This window comes from Protopterus annectens, chromosome 11.part0 (assembly GCF_019279795.1).
Source record: "Protopterus annectens isolate FY-2018-M chromosome 11.part0, PAN1.0, whole genome shotgun sequence".
Lineage (NCBI taxonomy): Eukaryota > Metazoa > Chordata > Ceratodontiformes > Protopteridae > Protopterus > Protopterus annectens.
In genome coordinates, this window is record NC_056745.1 from 141,670,311 (window position 1) to 141,690,121 (window position 19,811).

A 19,811-nucleotide genomic window follows, 5' to 3' on the forward strand; every position below is an offset into this window, starting at 1 on the left:
AAATCGCACCTTCTTAGTACCTGGTTATGCCCTTGTATCACATAACCCTACCCATACTATTATTAACTCCCCAAATTCCTCTCTGATTATATGCTGGATCTCTGATCCCCTGTAGGCTTGGTCATCTGAAAGGGTACTTTTAACTGTAGAATTTTACTTGATATATTTTCTTCTCTTACCAATGTGTAACTGACATTGTCTTTTTACCCATGTTCTGTATCTTCTTTTACCTGAGTGTTTTATTAATTTCTTGTTATATTACTTTGCTCAGCATATATGATAAAACCTGTTTTGTGTATTATGCTGGATGTACTGTAACTGACATTGTCATTTACGTATGTTCTATATATTCTTTTACCTGGAGTGTTTTTATTAATTTCTTGTTATATTACTATGCTCAGCATACATGATGTAACCTGTTTTGTGTATTATACTGGATGTACTGTATTTGTATAACTTGATGCTGGAGCTTTTCTCCCCGGGCCTCCGCTGAAAATGGACCTGGTCCAGTCAGAATTTCCCAGTTAACAAATGTAAAATAAATAAATAAATTTGATGTTCAGACTTCATATCCTTTAGAAAATACATTTTAACAACCTGTTATTCTAGCTACTTTTTAAGTTTGTAAGAGCAATATTTACAGTCTGTCCCTATTGTTGGGCCTTTGTCCCTCCATTATATCAGGCTTTGTCCAAATTTCTTGGGCTAAGAGGCTGAGAGGTATGCCTGCATGTCTGTGTCCTTTTAACACCCTAATCTGATGTTATCCATGTCACGATTCCTCACTCTTGGGTCATAGAATCCGACATCGGATCCGAGACGGCTACTTTCCAGACAGCTTCTAGGCTCAAGCTCCTCCCACTGCCATGATCCCTTGCTACCCTCTAACCCCGCAGATCTCAATTGCCATGCCCAGGATCAGGTGCAGATTATCTGGCTCGAGTCTCCAGTGGGGATAAATACCATAATTTCTCATAATTTCTCTCCTTTATAGTGTGTTTGCTAGTTAATTTGTAGGTAGTATATAGTCCCAGTCCTTCCCCTCCCATTTCATTTTTTTTGACTGTTGCAGTTGTAGTGGTGTTTTTTTCTTTAGGCACCCTTTTTGTTTTTGGCCATTCTGTACACTGTAGTGTTATAGTTCTTTATATTTAGTGTTGCTGATTGTCTTTCTTGGTCCTTTCTGGGTTTATTGAGCGTAGCATTTCCCCTGGTTAATGATTTTAGCTCGTGCCTTAGGCTTTGGTAGTGTCTGGTTTGCCATCATGTTAGATAAGCCTGTTGGTTTAAAAGGTGCTCCTCATGCACAAGGAGTACCTTTATTGTCTGGGCGCAGACCACCTGCAGGTTGAATGTGACATTTGAACACTGGAACAAGCTTTTGTTAAAGGGTATGATACAAGGGGAGGGGGTCCGTTGGCCCAGTCCCCTGACCAAGCCTGGACCCTCCAACCATAAGAGGAAGGGTTCTTCTCTCCCTGGGTTTTTTTCTTCTTTAAAAAAGACCAGGCTGTCCAATCGCAGTGCCTTGGATCTGATCCCAGCCTCGGGTCCATCAGATCCAACTTCCTCGGATCCTAGGTCGTATGACATGACTCTACCTCCAGATACAGGGCTCCTGCTCTGAGGCCCTCAGATCCAAGGTCATGGAAATCTGCTCCTGGATCCAAGGCCTCTGGATCAAGGCCTTTGGATATGGCCAGATCCAAGCCAGCCACAGATCTGGCTTTCTTCGGTCCGAGTCATTTGGGATCCAAACATTTGGATACTCATTTGTCCTTAGATCCAAGGCAGTCAGATCTGGGATCAGGGTCTGATCATGCAGTTATTATACAGGACTCCCCGTCTGGTTCTGACTTGGGGCAGTCCCTTTCTGCTTCTAAATACAGGAGCAGATTTCTGGACAGGCATGGGAGGTCCTTGGGGTCCAGACATCCATCCCCAGTTAGGTCCTGTGCCTCATCTTGGTCCTCCAGGAGCTTGCTCCTCCCTGATATGGACAGGATAATGAGGTCCTTTCTCAAGGCTCAGAATGAGTTTGGATTTCCTGCATCCTCTGCCCATCTGGCCAGGGGTCCATCTCCTACCCCTTTGCTTGGCTACTCCTCGTCCAATTTAGATGGTTTTGGAATTTCAGGCTCTGGGATGCATTGAGGAGGAGATAGGGGTCCCTAGAGGCCATTTTGTCTGTACCCCCCGTCGGAGTCCCTGACTGCCTCTGCTTGGCCTTCCCCTGGGCAGACGGAGTCCTAGGCCCGACCTTTCACCCTGGAGTCCCTGGGTGTGGACTCTGGACCTGTTTTTTAGAACCGGTCCCTTCCCCTTGGTGCTTTGGCCCTCGGCAGCTTGGGCTGGTACTGTCCAGACAACTGGGAGGCATTGGCGTGCTCTGGTCCCTCTTCTCAGGTGGCTTGCCTGCTGGGAATGTGGATGGGGCCTTGTCCAGCCCTTCAGCTTTCTGGGTTGTAGAGAGGACTTTTTTCTCCACTAGAGTTTCCTCCCCCACTTTCCATGGACCATCCCACCCCCTAGAGTGGACTCTTCTCATCCTGTTCCAGTCAGCCCACTTGAACTAGTCTTCAGATGGGAGTCACCTCCCTTGGGGTTCCCTTCTCTTCTGAATCCTCCCCTGAATTCCCCTCCTCCTCAGAGGAGGTGCCTCCGAAGAGATCGTGCAAGACGAAGCACCTAGACTCCCCTAGGAGTCTCTCACTGAGGATACAGACCCTGATTGGAAGGGGACAGGTCCCCCAAATTTCCACCCAAAGATGTCTCCTTTGGGGACATCAGAGAAATCCTCAAGCTTAAAGGCAGATGGTGTACAGTAACCCCATCCTCTGATGAGTCCATGTTCCTGAAGGCTTTCTGGATGGGGCCATCTACTTCCTGGGTTTCCCACACTGCTGATGAACTTATAGACCTTATCACCAGCAGGGTGTGGAACGAGCTGAATACTGCGGAGCCTGTACTGAAGCTCATTGATAAATTTCTCAGCCCCCCCGACAAACAGTTCTGGTCTAAGAGTTTGCCATTCGATGCTTTTGTGATAACTGCCATCACCAAGTAAGAGCTGGTGGAGCAGAGTACGACTCTTGAAAGACATGGAAAGCGTGTCTTTGCCTCAGATATATTTGGTCTGCAGGTAATTAACTACTTTGCACATTTTGCCCAACTCCAGATGGACTTGGTCAAGGAGCTTACCATGTCTCCTTCTGAGTTGTTGCCTGCCAGGGAGCTAAGTAAGGTAACACCCAGTCTGCCTTATCCCACTTCACTGGCTAATTCGTCGATGAGACTGATTTCCCATGCTGTGGAAGGCACCTCTCGAGCAGCCGGTACAGGCATTGTTATTCGGCATTATGTCTAGCTGCGCCTTTGCGATTTGTGGAGCCCTTTAAGGCACCTTTCATCAACGCCCCTTTTGATGGATCTACCCTCTTTGGCCCTTCAGTCAAAGAAACACTCACCAACAGTGAGCAGGAAGGCAATACCTTGTTTGCTGTGGGAATCAAGTTTTCTACCCCCCAACACACCTTCTCCAAGATGCAATGGGGCACCAGGAAAATGAGGTTTCCCAAGTCACAGTCTTCCTTTCAAGATGCTCAGGAGAAGCCCTCTTTTAGAGGTCAGGGGAGAGGGTTCAATGGCAGATGCTGCCCCAGTGACAGAGGGGTCCAGAAAATCAGGGATCCAGAGAACTTTTCTCTGAGAAGCCCCCCCCCAGCGCTCCTGAAGCATTGCCCGACTGTCCTGCCCTGGAAGCAGTCAGGGGTCATTTATCACTGCACCCTTTTGCCTGGGCAATTATTACAAGAGATTACTGAGTCCTTATCATTATTTCCAAGGGCTATTTTATTCCCTTTTCTCAGTCACCCCCTCAAATCAGGAAATGCCTCCCCGATGTGCCACCCCATCAGAGGGAGTTGGTTCAGAAAGAAGTGCTCATACTTCTTCAGAGGAGAGCTATCCAAGAGGTCCCTCCAGGACAATGAGAATCCAGAACTTAGGTTTGCTTCTTTTTGGTGCCAAAGAAGATGGGGGACCCGCATCCAATTGTGGACCTCAGCGTGTTGAATTTCTCTGTCAAAAAGTCCAAGTTCTTGATGGTCACTGTCCAGTCCATCGTGCCCCTTGTGCACAAGGACGATTGGATGTGCTCAGTGGATCTTCAGGATGTGTATTATCATATAAAAATAGACAGATGCTCCAGTAGACATCTCTGCATTCACATGGGGGCCAATCATTTCCATTTCAAGACCCTGCCCTTTGATTTCACCACAGTCCACGGGGTGTTCACCAAGTGCATGGCAGTGGTCGCAACTCACCTGAGACTGCAGGGATTCCAGGTGTTTCCTTACCTCGAAGATTGGGTCCACATAGCTCCCACCCAGCATCAACTGGTAACAGCCAATTCAGTGCATGCTTCAACTGTTCGACCAGTTAGGGATCACAGTGAGTCTGCCAAAATTGAATCTAATTCCATCCCAAAATTTGGAGTTCATTGGGATGTAGCTGGACACTGTCTGAGATTGCAGTGCTCCCTCTCCGCCATGTGCATCTAATCAAAACTTGTGTTCAGTGCCTTCTAGATCTGACTCATCCTGAGGTCCACCTTATTTTCAGGGTCTTGGGGTCCATGCACCCTTTTGCCTGGGCAATTATTACAAGAGATTACTGAGTCCTTATCATTATTTCCAAGGGCTATTTTATTCCCTTTTCTCAGTCACCCCCTCAAATCAGGAAATGCCTCCCCGATGTGCCACCCCGGCGGCAGTCTACCTGGTGCCCTTAGACAGATTCTGCATGAGGGTTCTGCAGTGGACTCTAGCAGTCCAGTGGTCTTCCCCGTCTCATTCGATGACATTCAGTCAGTCTCACTTCAGTGTGCAGGCATCATCTTCTTTGGTGGATTCAGTCCCCCGACCTTCTAGCAGGCAGACAATTTGTCTCCCCCCCCCCCCCCCAGTGCCACCGTGACCTCAGATGCTTCCCTGTTGGGGTGTGGGGGGACATTACCAGGGAAAGACTGTCCAAGGCTTGTGGTCCTCCGCAGAGGCCAAACTGCACATAAATATACTGGAGATGAGAGCAGTCCTTCTCATGTTGCAAACTCTTCAGGGCTGCCTCCCTCTGGGTACCATTGCAGTTCACACGGACAACATGGGGCTGTTGTGTGGTTCATCAACAAGCATGGGGGCACACACATTTATCTGCTTTGTTGGGAGGCCATGAGGGTGTGGGAATGGGCGATGTCCTTGGGGCGCTTTCTCTTTGCAACGCACATTCCTGATGAGTCCAACGTGTTGACAGACTCAGCAGACCCATCCTGAGTCCTCATGAGTGGTCCCTGAAGCCTTCAGTGGGGAAAGAGATTTTCCTTTGCTGTGGTCAGCTGAGTTGCGATTTGTTCGCCTCTCCTCACAACCGCAAATGCAGCCACTATATTGCCCTGATTCCCCCTGTCAAGAAGTCCCCCAGGGATGCTGTTGTTCACGATTGGCTTCTGGGTCTCTTTTATGCCTATCCTTCTATACCTCTCATTTCAAGAGTGCTTCAAAAAGCTTGATGCCTCAAGGCCACTTTGATCCTCATCACCCCCTTTTGGCCTTGGCAAGTGTGGTTTCCCCTCCTACAGTCTCATTTGAAGTACCCCCCCTTGTGTACTAGATCCCCTTCCGGATCTGATTTCCCATCCCTCCCAGCTTCTGACCCCCAACCTTCAGACCCTTTGTCTGACGGCGTGGTTTGCCCACTTCCTGTAATCCTGAGTCAGTCCAGGCTTGCATCTCCTGTCAAGAACATTATTCTGGCCTCTCAGAAGGCATCCACCAGAAAGGTATATGTAAGTAAGTGGAAAAGTTTTTTTGTTTGGGCCAAACAGTGAAATCTGGAACCCTTTTTAGCTCCCATTCCAGGCATCTTATTGTTCTTGTCTTTGCTTTTCAGTAAGGGGCTAGCTTCTCTAGTATCAAAGTCCATTTGGCGGCTATTTCCAGTTTTCATGTTTGCGAGTAACTTTCGTTTCCCTCTTGCCTCTGTAAGGGATTTTTGAAGGGTGTTTTTCTGCTTCAGCCTCCTGTCAAGGACCCCCCCCCCCTTCGGACCTTTCTTTTCTGCTGCAATCTGTTACACAGAGTCCCTTTGAGCCTGCTGCTACATGCAATATGAAATTTTTATCATTGAAGACCGCCTTTCTGTTAGCCATAACTTCGGCAAAAAGAGTTTCAGAGTTGCAGGCTGTTTCTATCAAACCACCTTACCAGGTGTTTCACAAAGACAGAGTGGATCTTTGAACCAATCCTTCCTTCATGCCCAAGATAGCCAAGGAAGCGAATTTGAATCAGTCAATTCAATTGCCAGATTTCCTCCCTAACTATTCTAATAAAGGGAAATATCTGCTGCATACGCTTGTTGTTCATAGACAGTTATGGTTCTGCTTGAATAGAACAAAGTTTCAACAAATCTGACCGTTTGTGGAATTTTCTCTTAACAGACTGGGTCAGGCAGTTTCTAAAGTTACTATTTCTTGTTGGATTTCGAAATATATTTCCTTTACCTTTTTGTTTAAAGGTTTACTTTTATCAGTTCCAATCAGAGCTCATTCCACTAGATATATGGCTACGTCAGCTAGCTGTCAGGCCTGTCATTCCACAGATGAGATTTTTGCAGCAGCCAGCTGGTCTACTCCTCACACTTTTGTTAATCATTATAAGCTTGACATTGTCTCCAGGAGCAGGGCTTCCTTTGTCTCCACAGTTCTTTGGCATGTCTTTCCATGAAGGTCGCCCAGGATTTAGGGTAGCTGGGGACTCTGACCCAAGAGTGAGGAATAGTGACATGGATAGCATCAGATAAAGAGTTATGTACTTACCATAACTTGGCATCTGTTCTGCGAGACCTAGAGGAAGCAGAGATGTCCTATCTGGTGGCCAAGGTCTTCCTTGACTGCTTTCTAGCTTTAGGACAAACTTGATCTGAGGGGTTAGAGGGCAACAAGAGATCATGGGAGTGAGAAGAGCTCAGCCTAGAAGCTGTCTGCAAAGTTTCCGGCTCTGCTCTAATGTCAGATCTTATGACCCAAGAGTGATGAATAGTGATATAGGATAACGCAGATGCCATGTTATAGTAAGTACATAACTCTGTAAAAAAAAAAAAAAAAAAAAACTCTTCATTTCTGCACAGCAGTATTTTCCATCGCAGCAGAGTCTGCATTTTTTTATGTTCTGCTGCAAGCAATTTACAAACTGTTGCCAAATTTACAGCTACTTTGAAAAGTAAGCTACTTCCTGAAGTTCATTGCTGTTGCAGAATTAACATTACATAGCCCATTTCCTTTCATTGTGCAGACTTGTTCTAAATGACTAGTTGATTTGAATTTCGTTGAATGCAAATTAGTAATACTAGAAGTACGATGCACCTCATGGATCCTCCTAGCAAAACTTAACATGTTGAGCTGCTGATGCTTCCTTATTGTGTTATATTCTTAAATAAGTGCACTTGTACAATCCTTCTTTTCATTAGTGTTTCATTTTTGTCATTTCTTGTATACTATTGTTTATTATCTTTCATTTCTTTGCATTTAGATCACGGCTAAAAAGTGGATCTTGCATTCCAGTCACCTATCTACAAATAAAAATAAAAGTCCATAATCTTTTTGTGGAATCTTTCATAATCTGTCTGTCTTTGGTAGAGTCATTTTAGTATAATTGTGGCCATGTAAAACAATAAATGGGTCAGTTTATAGAGTTGTCAACAACTATTACTATTTTATAGTTAGCCATTAGACACCAGATCACTTCCACTACATATTTTGTGTATAAAAAAATGCTAACAATGTCACAGTTTTCAGGTGATTTCTGTGCTTTTTGATATGATGAGCTATCTTCTCTCCAGTTACAAATTGTGAAACATTCTGCATTCCCAACAAAGTGACTTCACTGTGAGTGTTCTTTTGACAACCTGTATAGAAACAAACCAATAGCTCTGGCTTTTTAAGCGACAATCCGAGTTACTTGCCACATTTTCACAGATGTTACTTTACTGTTGACATTCAGGTCCTTTGTAACTGGAAGAGGGGATGTTTACTGTTTTATTCTTGTTACCATCCCCCTTGGTATGGACATTCTCTGCAGCTTCTTCAAGAAAACCTCACTGTATGGGTATACCAAGTTTTATCACTTTATATTGTTTTACACCTTTCTTTGTTTTTCTTGCAGAAGTTGGCACACAGAAATATTTATGTTTGCTTACTGAGTTAATGAACTAGTTTTTCATCAACACTCTTCACCCATGACCATGTTCCATGGAAGTCAAAACTGAGGAGAATGGGCTCTGTTCAGTTTCCTAATCTGTGTCACTCGCTGAGGAGTGTGGTACTGTGGGCTGTGGGAACATGACAGGGCTCCAAACTCTGTTCCACTACCTAAGACCCTCTGAAAGATCAGTCTGTATAATGAGTACTAAGATATGTGATAAATCTCTGGGGAAGTCTCTTGTAAAAGGTAAAGCTCCTCTATTTTACTCCCTGATAAAATCCTCTGTTGTTCATCCTTTAGGCTAGTAGATAATAAATATTCACATTTCCATTTATCATTGGCCTACTCACAACAACTGTATATACCATACTGTTTGCAGGAGAACTGTTAAGAGTAGTATAAAATGCATTGAGAAAAAGCTAGAACTGTTTACAGTAGCTCCCATTTCTATTATTGCATTTGCATACAGACTTTATACCAACTGACGGTACATGTGGCCAACCATAAGGAATAAACAGATGAGCTTGAAAATCTGTTAGTATAATAACTGCAGCAAGATTGTCTGTTCTGTGCTTTTCTGCTGTGCTTAATACGGTTATTTACCTCGGATAGCCTAAGAATTACATTTAAAGAGAGAGAGTAGAGTTTGGGGATATGGAATTGCAAAAAATGTGTAAAAGTTAAATGTCTTTATAAATCTTAATGAAAAAGAGATGCTTTTCTTTAATCTTAACTAACTTATAGTACTGTATTACTGCTTTATTTGCCTGTCCTGTGCTTCTCTTGTTTTATGTTGAAGTAACCAGAGTCACAGTTTGCTACCTGGAATTTGGAGACTGCTAGAAGCATTTTATACAAGTGGTTTTGATTAAGTTCACTTGCTCTTCTAATAGGTATAAACTAGGTTTCTGCCGTTTCTGCACAGTGAAGTATACACCGAGTACTAGTGAGCTGGACAACATGTTTGTGCACCTTACAAATGTTGCCATACAGAAGCATGGGGTAAGTGCTTTTATGAAGTACTTGGCAAAGTCATTGCTATATTTTTCACTACTGTTGCTTGAAATTATATTATTTAAGAAATATTCTTTGTAATCAGTGATGCAGTGCTGATTCTTGGGTCTTCCTGCTGTGCAGAAGCCCATGACCGGTCCATTTCCCAGAGTCTTTACATCATCCCATGTTAATGAACATCTGAGGACTGATGTCGAGATGTCAGAGTATAATAGGGGTATTCGTCAGTTCCATCTTCACTTCTTCCTAGCCGTACAATCCGATTTTCTACTCCGTTTTATTAAATGCTCACAGTCTGTCAGTCTACTTATTTCCCAGAGTTCCTACAACCTACTTTCAGATAAGTACCTCATTGGGGAATTCTTCTCATTAGTATTTAAAAGGACAATAACTGCTTGAATGTATGGGAAACAAATACTGCATAAAAATATGTTCATCATATTGATTGCTGCTGCAGTAGCTTTAGCTATAGGGGTTGATTATATCCTTTCAAGGATATAATAGCCAGCCAGCTTCCAAAGATTCAGCACATCTGTGCATTGAAACTGTCAGGCAGCTCGAGCTGAACTGACTTAATACAAGTTTGAGTGCCAAGTCCTTCAGAGTTTTACTGCCGCGAAAGAGTACACTCCTGTAAGGCTTTCAAGGATTGATGTTCTGCTTGGTACTGATCTTTTTCTGGGCTGATAAATTCCCTTTGGAGAAAAACCTTCCATTTTCTAAATATTTTGTGTTTTATAACTTTCCTCTTCAGGAAAGTTATTTTAAAGGTAGGAGTTTTGTGTTTTAATGGAGAATCACAAGACTATATCATATTTTAAAACAGGAGAGCTCTTTTTTCCTGTCAGTTTAAAAGTTGTGTAAAGTAACTAATTATCAGCTGTCTGCCTTACCCTTTGGAATATCTTCTCACCAAGAGTGTTCACAAATTGCCTTGTTCCAATTGTAGCTCATTGCAGGCTACAGGGTATCCTCATTTTTCCATAATTAGATAACTTGCTTATCTTTGCAGAATCATTTTTAAAGTGTCAGGAATCTCTGACTTGGGTGAGAGATCTCTTACGCAAGCTGGGATTCCAAGAGAACATTCAAAAGTCTTTCCTGACTTCTTCACACAGGATTGTGTTCCTGTGTTATTAACTAGAAACCTCAGTTCGATGAGTTTTTCTTCCACATAACAAATAGATCTATATCTAGATCTGTTTCTAAGGTTTTTCCACTCAGATTTCTGTCACTGTGTGGGAATACCTCAGGATTTTGGGTCTCATGGCTTTTATGATTCACATAATACCCCTGGCAATACTCCACATGAGAAAGATACACTGGTATCTATAGTCTCTTTGGTCCCAGCACCAATGCCCTTTGTCTTTTCAAATCTCAGTGGCAAGGTTTGTCAGAAGAGAAATCATTTGGTGGAGACAGCAGATATCCTTAAATCCAGGTCTCCTCTTCTCCCTGCATTTTCCAAAGCAGTCAGTCAACACAAACACCTCTGATTTTGCTTGGGGAGAACTTTCAGGAAGGCTAAAAGTGCAGAGTGTGTGGGACATCAAGGACAGACATGAGCACATGAATGTCAAGGAGATGCTTGCCCTGATCAAGGGTCTCAACTCTCTGAGTCATTGTTGGTCCTGAGGATCTCGTCAGGTTGTTAAAGACAATACCACAGTGACGTGGTAAATTAACAGACAGGTGGAACCAAGTCATACTCCCTTTGCAGACTAGCCTTGTTAGCTTGGGGTATAGTTTCGCAGCACACTCTCAATCCTTAGGCATCCTACATTCCATAAGAGTAAAATTTTGTGGGAGATAAGCTGAGCCTGATTAAGGCAGACCCCCACAGATGGAAACTAGATCGGGGGGGTCTTCCAAGATTTGATCCATTTCTGTGGAGATCTTGAGGTAGACCTCTTTTCCTCTTCTCTGAACAATCAACGGGCATGATTCTGCTCCAAGACTTCATGCAAGAAGGCTTGGAAGACTGATGCCTTTTCTCTTCCATGGACAAGAACATTCCTCTGTGCTTTTCCACTGAGGTGGACTTCTTTGCCTTTTCTCTGAACAATCAACTGGCAATGATTCTGTTCCAAGGCTCCATGCAAGAAGGCTTAGAAGACGGATGGCTTTTCTCTTCCATGGGCAGGAATGTTCCTGTGTGCTTTTCCACTCTTTTCACTAATATCCAGGGTACTTCTGAAGATTCAGGAGTCTCCTAAGATCATATTGTTGACTGTATTCTGGCTGAGGCAATCATGGTTCTCCCTTCTTTTGAAAATGGCAGGGCAATTTACTATAAGCTTCCTTACAGATTAGATCTACTCACACCAGAACAGATGGTGTGTTATACATCCTGACATCAGACAACTTCAGTTGACTGCATGGTTGATAGGGTCTTAATTCTTTTTAGGCACCTGTTTACTGAGGACACGCAGCAGATTCTAAAGCAGGCAAGAAAGCCTGCTAATAGGAAATCATAGGTTAACAAATGGAAGATGATGCTAACAACATAACCAGCACACATTCAGGGCCAGTTGTTCTCTGGTTTTACAATATTTGTGTGAGTTACTGTCCTAAGGCCTTTCTTATTGCTCTATCAAGGTTCATTTATTGGTCATTTCAGCATGTCTGCCCAAGGATCCTCATCTTTCAATGCAGTCTCGTGTCAAAAATTTTTTGAGAGGCATTTTGCACATGAGACCTGCAAGTGAACTGGTGGCCCCTCCATGGGGGTCTAAATTTTGTGTTGGAGAAATTAACACTTGTTCCATTTGAACCAGCTAACCTGACTGACTTGAGGTTCTTAACATGGAAGACTGTTTTACTGGCTGTTCGTACCTCTGTAAGAAGGGTATCAGAGTTGCAAGTTGTTATGGTGAGTGAACCCCATTTTCCACAGGGACAGGTTTTCTTTGAGAACTAATCCTTTTTTTATGCCTAAAGTGGTATCTGAATTTACGTTAAGCCAAACTATCCATCTCTCCATTTTCTTTACTGAACCTAAAAATGAAGGCTAAAAGGACACTCCATACTTTGGGTGTCTACAGACAACTTGGGTACCATCTTAAGAGAAGAAAATCTTTCAGATCTTCAGATCAGTTGTTCATGTCTTGTGAAGGTGCTATCGGTCAACCTGTGTCTAAATAGACGATTTACTAATGGCTGTCTAAGGACATAACAAAACTGTTCCATGCATGAGTCAAGGCCCACTCTATCAAGGTCTTGGCGTCATCTGTATTTTTTTGGAAAGGGTTGGATTCTGGAAGTATTCTAGAAGCTGCTACTTGGTTCTCTGTACATATATTTACAAAGTGGTATAAGCTTGATTCCTTCTGTAGATCCAGGTCAAGCTTTTCTAGGACCATTCTCCAGGGGCTCCTGGACACTTTTCCTTCCACCTCCCAAATGTGGGAAGCTGTAGTAATCTGCCAGTATAGCTAAGGCTGCTGCAGCAGTGATCAGTATGATGAACATAGAACAGCTGTGTAAGTAAACTTACTATAGCAGTAGGTGTTCTAATGATCACTACTGCAGTAGCCACCCCCTCACTGTATCCCTATTGTTTTTTGGTTTGCTTTTATGCCAGGGTTTGGACATTTATATTTTTATTGTTCCTAACATTTGCTTTTTAGGGCTCAGCCTCCCTCTCTCTGTTGGTGGGAAAGCTCTGAAGGGCTTGGCACCCAAACCTGGCTTTTAGTCAGATCAACTCAAGCTGCCTATTTGGGTGTGTGGAAGGTGCCTTGAAGCTTTGGATGCTGACTGGTTGTTATATGGTTGGCAGGATATAACCCATATTGCTAAGGCTACTGCAGCATTGATCATTTGAGCATCTACTAGTTTTGCTTACACAACTGCATTTTCCATCCTTTTTATTTGTTTTGCTTGGAGATCCAGCACATTTCTAGTTGTCAGGATTGTGATAGGTACCTTTACAAAACCCTTAAGCTGTTGGCCTGAGGGAACCAATGACCCTATTCCATAAAGAGAGCAGATGTGACTATGCACTACACCTCCTCATCTCCAATCCACACCACCCCCCTTCCTGTAGCAGAAAGACAGTGGTAACTCATCTCCAGGGACCAGTGCTTCTTAAATATCATAGAAAGGGCTGTTTCATTCAATTCATGTCTCCCTTAGGGATACCAAAGCCCCCAAAGGACCAATAATGACCCCCACATATTTTTACATGTTCTATAACAAGGGTCCATTCAGCCAGTTCCTGCAGGAAAAGAGGGCACAGGGTTACATTTGAGGATCTTCCTTATCCTAAGAAAGGAAGGCATCTGGACACCAACCTTAGACGTGTCAAAGTTAAATAAGTTTCTGCACATTGCATGTAACCCTACAGAAACTTTTATCCATGATCTTTCATGGAGCCTGTATGGTCACACTAGACCTGAAGGATGCCTGCCCTTTCATATAGCCAAAGAGCACAGGAAATATCTTCAGTTTATGGCAGCTGGACTGCACTGTCTGTTCTGTTCAGCTGTCAGTTGTGCTTTTTTTACCATTTGGGTTATCTACTGTTCCCAGAGTTTTCACCAGATGCCTAGTTCCAGTTATTGCCCATTGTAGAACTTTAAGGGGTCACATTTACCCTTACCCAGATGATTGCCACATCCAGGGGAAATCCATTGTAGAACTTCAAATAGCCCTGCCAGTCACTATGGACTGCTTCCAGATGGTAGGCCTTACTCTCAATTAACGCAAGTTCCAATTTCAGCCGCAGACAAGAAGTCTCTTTCTGGGTGTACCAATAGATTCAGTACAGCAAAAGACCAGGTTTCTTTCCTGACAAACTATTAAACAGTCTAGTTCCAAGGCAAACAGTCTTTGCATGAGAATACCTAAAGGCTTTGGTATACATGGCATTCTACATCTTAATGGTTTCTCTTGCAAAGCTGCACAAACAGGAACAACATCCACAACACCTGGAAACCCTGGTGCCTCTTCTCCCCTGCTTGAAAAGGAACTACTTTGCTGGAAAGACACCATCTTGCAAAATCCAGGGGCAAACTTCTGTCTATCAGAGATAGACTAAATCATCATCTCACACAGTTCAGAAATGGCCTGGGAAGCACACTCAAGACAGTTAAAGGTGTAGGGTGTCTAGACCCCACAACAAAAGAAACTGTCTTTCTTCTTTTTCTTTTGGCTGCTCTTGTTAGGGGTCAGTACAGCGGATCATCTGTTTCCATTTCTTCCTGTCCTCTTCATCTTGCTCTGTCCCACCAGCTACCTGGATGTTTTCCCTCACCACATCCATAAACCTTGTCTTAGGTCTTCCTCTTTTCCTCTTCTCTAGCAGCTCCATTCTTAGCATCCTCCTCCCAATATACCCAGCATCCTTCCTCAGCACATGTCCAAACCAAAACAGTTTTGCTTGTGTTGCTTTGTCTCCAAACCGGCCAACCTGAGCTGACCATGTAATGTACTCATTTCTAATCCTGTCCATCCTCGTCACACCCAATACAAATCTTAACATCTTTAAATCTGCCACCTCCAGCTCTAACTCCTGTCTTTTCATCAATGCCTCCCTCTCCAACCCATGTAACGTAGCTGGTATCACTACCATCTTGTAGACCTTCCCTTTACTCTTACTGGTACCCATCTGTCACAAATCACTCCTAAAGAACAAAAACTGTACAAAACCAAAAAGAAATGCCAAAACATTTTTTCCGTCTATGAAAGCCTTTCTAAATAACCTGAACCCAGGAACACTGCAGATTTGAACAGACAACACCACCACAGTAATGTGATACATAAACAAATGAGGGGGAACTCATTCCTATGCCCTGTGCAATCTAGCAATAAAGATTTGGGTCTTGGCACAAGCATCACAACTGACTGTAAAAGCATCCTACATCCTAGGCCAAAACAACATCATAGCTGACTGTCTGAATAGTGACCTTCTGGACCCCAACAAATGGATGCTGAAGAGAGAGATTTTCCTGTATCTCACCCATCAAGTGTGATACCCCAGTATAGATATCTCTACCTCTCATCAGAACAGACTGTTACAAAGGTTCTACTCCATAATTCAACAGGCAGGGACATGAAGGGCAGACACCTTCTTCAAATGTTCAGATCACTTTCTGTATGCCTTTTCACTGTTATCCTTGACCCCTAGGGTACTGCTAAAAGTGAGGTCAGACAGGCTGAGCATAATACTTATAGCCCCCTTCTGGCCAAAGCAGCACTAGTTTTCCCTTCTGTTGACCATCGGTGATGGGAGATACCATACCCTTCCCCTGAAGATAAATCTATACAACCAGCTAAAGGGGTCTGTCATTCATCCATACCTGAAGATGTTCAAAGTAACAACATGGAGATTTTAACTGCAAACAATGCAAACAACTTTATTGAAGTACTATCAAACTTGAGAAAGGCCAGAAAATCATACTCATCCAAGGAGAAAAGATTTTCTGTTTGGTGCCAGGCCAAATTTATGCCACCTCATGCTGGCATGATTCCAGTGTTGCAGTACCTTTCAGGATTATTTGACCAGGGTCTATCATATTCTAGTATTAAGATGCATCCTTCTGCCATCCCCTGTCTGTTTTCACCCCCACCTGAAACAATTCCTAAAAAGGGTTAGGCACCTTAGACCACCCTGGAGAAACCCTTTTCCCCTCTTGGGACTTGAACTGTGTTTTGGGAAAACTTACCCTGCCACCATTTGAGCCAACAACTTTTGCACCTTTAAAAATGCTCACCTGGAAGACCTCCATACTGAGAACAAATCGCATCAGACAGATTGGACTCAGAACTACATGTCCTGATGTGCAAAGAACTGTTCATTGTCTTACACAGGGATAGAGTTACCTTTCATGCCCAGAGTAGTATCAGAACTATCGTTGAACCAGACTATGCTATACACCTGCCAGTGTTCTTTCCAAATCTCCAAAAATAAAGCTGAAAAATGCTAAATTCCCTGGATGTGCACTGACAGTTGAAGTATTAACATAACAGAACAAAGTTCCATAATAGAGCAGAACAACTGCTAGTGGTCTTTGTAGAAGGGAATGAAGACAGATCTGTCTTCTGTCTCCAAACAGCCTATTTCAAAATGGATAGCAAATTGTATTCCCCTCTGTTAAGCTCTTCATGGCAAGCCATTACTATCTTCTGTCAGGGCACATTCCATGAGACACAGGGCTGTCAACACCGCTTTCCTAAAAAGTGTCCCTACTCAGTCTATCTTGGAGGATGCTACCTGGTCCTCTATCTGCACCTGTAACAAACAGTTACCATTTAGACACTGCATCCAGGGATTGGACAGGGTTTACCACTGCTTTCCTGTAGAACCTGCTGCACCGGACGCCATCAGACAGCCAGCCTCCCAACATGTAGCTTTAGGAGTCCTCCAAAAACTCAGTATTGCAACATTGACTATGAAGAACGTAGTACAGTTGTGTTACACATACTATAATTGTAGATGTTTGAGTAGATCAGTGTTGCAATACAAACATCCACCCTCCTACCCCTCTGTCTGATGGGCCCCCCATATCTGGGGCTTTGGGCATGTACTCTTAATCTGTCATAACCCCCCCCACACACACACACACACACACACTTCTGTTTCATTTTTAGTCCATTCTCTTACCTTTCTCAAAACTTAGAGAACTGGAAATATCTTGTCGTCCTCAGGAATCCGAATGACTATCATTCTGGAAAGACCTGAAGATGGTGCCAAAGGACACCTCTTATACCCTGACGTCCAGGTGTCAGTCCTCAGACATCCGTTGGTTAGGGATGATGTAAGGACTCTGGGAATCAGGCTAGTCATGCACTTCTGCATGGCAGGAAGACCCAAGAATCAGTACTAGAACACTGATTTACTTAAACATCTACAATTATGGTAAGTATAATGTCACTGTTCTTTGACTTTGAGATATATTTTGGTTAAATTGTAATGTTGCTATTTATGGCAGTTTTGCATTATCTTGAGAATCTTTTTCAGGAACGACTTTCTGGATAGGTAAAAAAAGTCATTGCAATTTATTTATTAAAATAAATAAAATAATGGCTTTCATCCCTTTTCTGTTAATATCACTTTCCTCAATGTTTTGTTCAGCCTTAGACTACCGTATTTTAGTAAGAGAAGTGCAAGTTAAGTTAGCTATTTGGTCAACCAACTGCTATGCATAGGTGTCTGGCTGAAGTCATTGTTTTACACTTGGAGGACATCAATAGCTTTATTATGCACTTGTCATCAGTTTGGTTTCTGTTTGTAAGTTATGTTTTTATCACATTAAGTCCACTGGAAGTAGTGGTTTATCTTGAAAGTAAATTAAACGAATTGTGGCTAATAAGTTAAATATTTTTTCAGAAGAAACACTGTATGAATTTACTCGAGGTTGTAGTCTTTTCTCTTGTTTGATTTTAATTCTATGAATTACTTTTTTAAAACACAGAAACGACTAAGTTCACACAACGCTCCACCTCACTCGGGCTATGAATTACATTTCCATTTGATTTCTTTAACTTTGTGAATTTATTGGTTGCAGCACATTATTCCATGTTAGTCGACGTTGTAGTATACTTAATTATTTAACTGTCCTCCTTCATCTTGTTGTAAAGCTTTATCAGCATTGCCCACAGAAATTGCCTATCAGATGTTATGATGAGGTCTTTGAACATGACATTTCAAAATTACAGCTGCTTTTATCTTCTGTTCTCTTTCAATCTGTTATGCTCTGCTGTCTAATTGGTCTTCGTACCTAACCCTTTACTCTCCACATAATTTTGGTAACTGATTTGTATGCATTCTATAGGTCTAATCTTTCTTTACCTGTTTGGCCATCAAAAATTGGACACTGTATTCCAAGTGTGACCTTACAAATAAGTCATTCATTGAGGAAACTGCTTCATATCCATTGCAGAAGTTACACACACTGTTTTATCCTGACATCCTTCAACACTGCCCATTCACAGTAAGTTACTGAACTCTCTCCTAAGGGGGTGACCAACAAGTAGGTTACATGGTCCTTGATTCTAGGGGTGGCCAAGATGTGCACATTTTCAAATGTGCATGTTTTCCCTGGATACCTTCACCCAAGAAGAGGGTCTTGTATATTTTTGTATTAAGTCCCGTCACTAGTCACCTAGTCACTCACCATGCAAGCCACAGTAAGTCTCATGTTGGACTGCCCTGTCAATAGGGTAACACCCTGTTTTTGGTGCATTGTGATATCGGAGACCAAATTAATTAATAGGAATCCCATCACTGACCCCTGTGGCATTGTGACTGCACTGCAAGACATAAGTCAAACCATATTATAAAATTTGTTGATACCACAATCGTGTCTCATTAGTGGTGGGAATGAACACAACTTCAGAGATGAGGTGAACACTTTGATTGTTTCTGTCACACCAGGCAATCTGGACCTGAATGTTAATAAGACCAAAGAAATGATTATGGACTTCAGGAGAAAGGCAACAGTTCACCAACCACTCACTATCAAACGGGAGGTAGTAGTGAAAGTAAAAACAACCAAGTTCCTGGGCCATCACATCTCTGATGACCTCTCCTGGGCTGCTAACACCAACCATATAGTCAAGAAGGCTCAACAGAGGCTTCACCGCCTGAGAAAGCTCATAAAGGCCAGGCTCCCACTGTCTGCTCTTACCACTTTTTACAGGGGCGCTATTGAGAGCATCCTCACTAGCAACTTCATAGCATGGTTCGGTAACTGCACGGTTGCTGAGAAGAAGAAACTACAGAGGGTGGTGAGGGTGGCTGAGAAAATCTTGGGCGCAAAACCTCTCTTCTATTCAGGAGCTTTTCTTTACAAGAGCAACAAAGCGAACTTATAAAATACTTGCTGATTCGATTCATCCGGCCCACAACTGGTTCTCACAACTTACGTCTGGAAGGAGGTACTGCAGCTTCCGCTGTAGGACTACCAGATTCAGGAACAGTTTGTATCTTACAGCTGTGAGACTTATTAATATGGACACCAACCATAATACCTGATAACATTGAAGCCTCTTTTTTCCTTTAATCCTGTTGCTCTGAGCAATTACCACCAGCATTACTATTATGCAATATGATACCTCTCAAATGCACCTCATTACAAGGAATGTACCTCATTTGAGGTCTTAAAAGGTTTATGTTCCTTGAAGTTCCACGTTGAAAGACTCTGTCACACATCCATTGTTAGGATTTTTTTTAAGTGAAATCTATGGTAAATAGAAATTAATCATACTAATTAATTAAAAGATCTTTATAAGTAAAACCAGCATATTTTAACCATCCTATGACCTTCCCAGATGAAGTTGTAAGTATGCCATTAGTATGTGTTCCACATTTTGTCCATTTGTTCCACATGAGGGCTAGTGTTTCTCATTTTGGAGATGAAAGGTTGAGAGCTATGATGATGGCCATACTGAGTCATATCTAAGGTTAACAATTGCAATATGGTAACCAAACAGCTGCTATTCACTAGTCTCTATGTATTCTCTATCTTAATAGTGTAGGGGTTTGGTGGTGTGTATTTATCATTTATCACTGGATAATGGGTAGTTACTGTGTGTATG

The 19,811-nt window shown here is 42.8% G+C and overlaps 1 protein-coding gene across 2 annotated transcripts in view; it reads left to right on the forward strand.

Moving 5' to 3' along the window:
• The window catches only part of TTLL1 (tubulin tyrosine ligase like 1), a 932,005-nt gene that overhangs the window by 425,111 nt on the left and 487,083 nt on the right, over positions 1-19,811 (forward strand). For both annotated transcript variants that reach the window (XM_044087529.1, XM_044087530.1), the window contains exon 5: positions 9,149-9,257. In XM_044087529.1, coding sequence (XP_043943464.1) covers positions 9,149-9,257 — 109 coding nt within the window. The remainder of the gene's footprint in view (positions 1-9,148; positions 9,258-19,811) is intronic.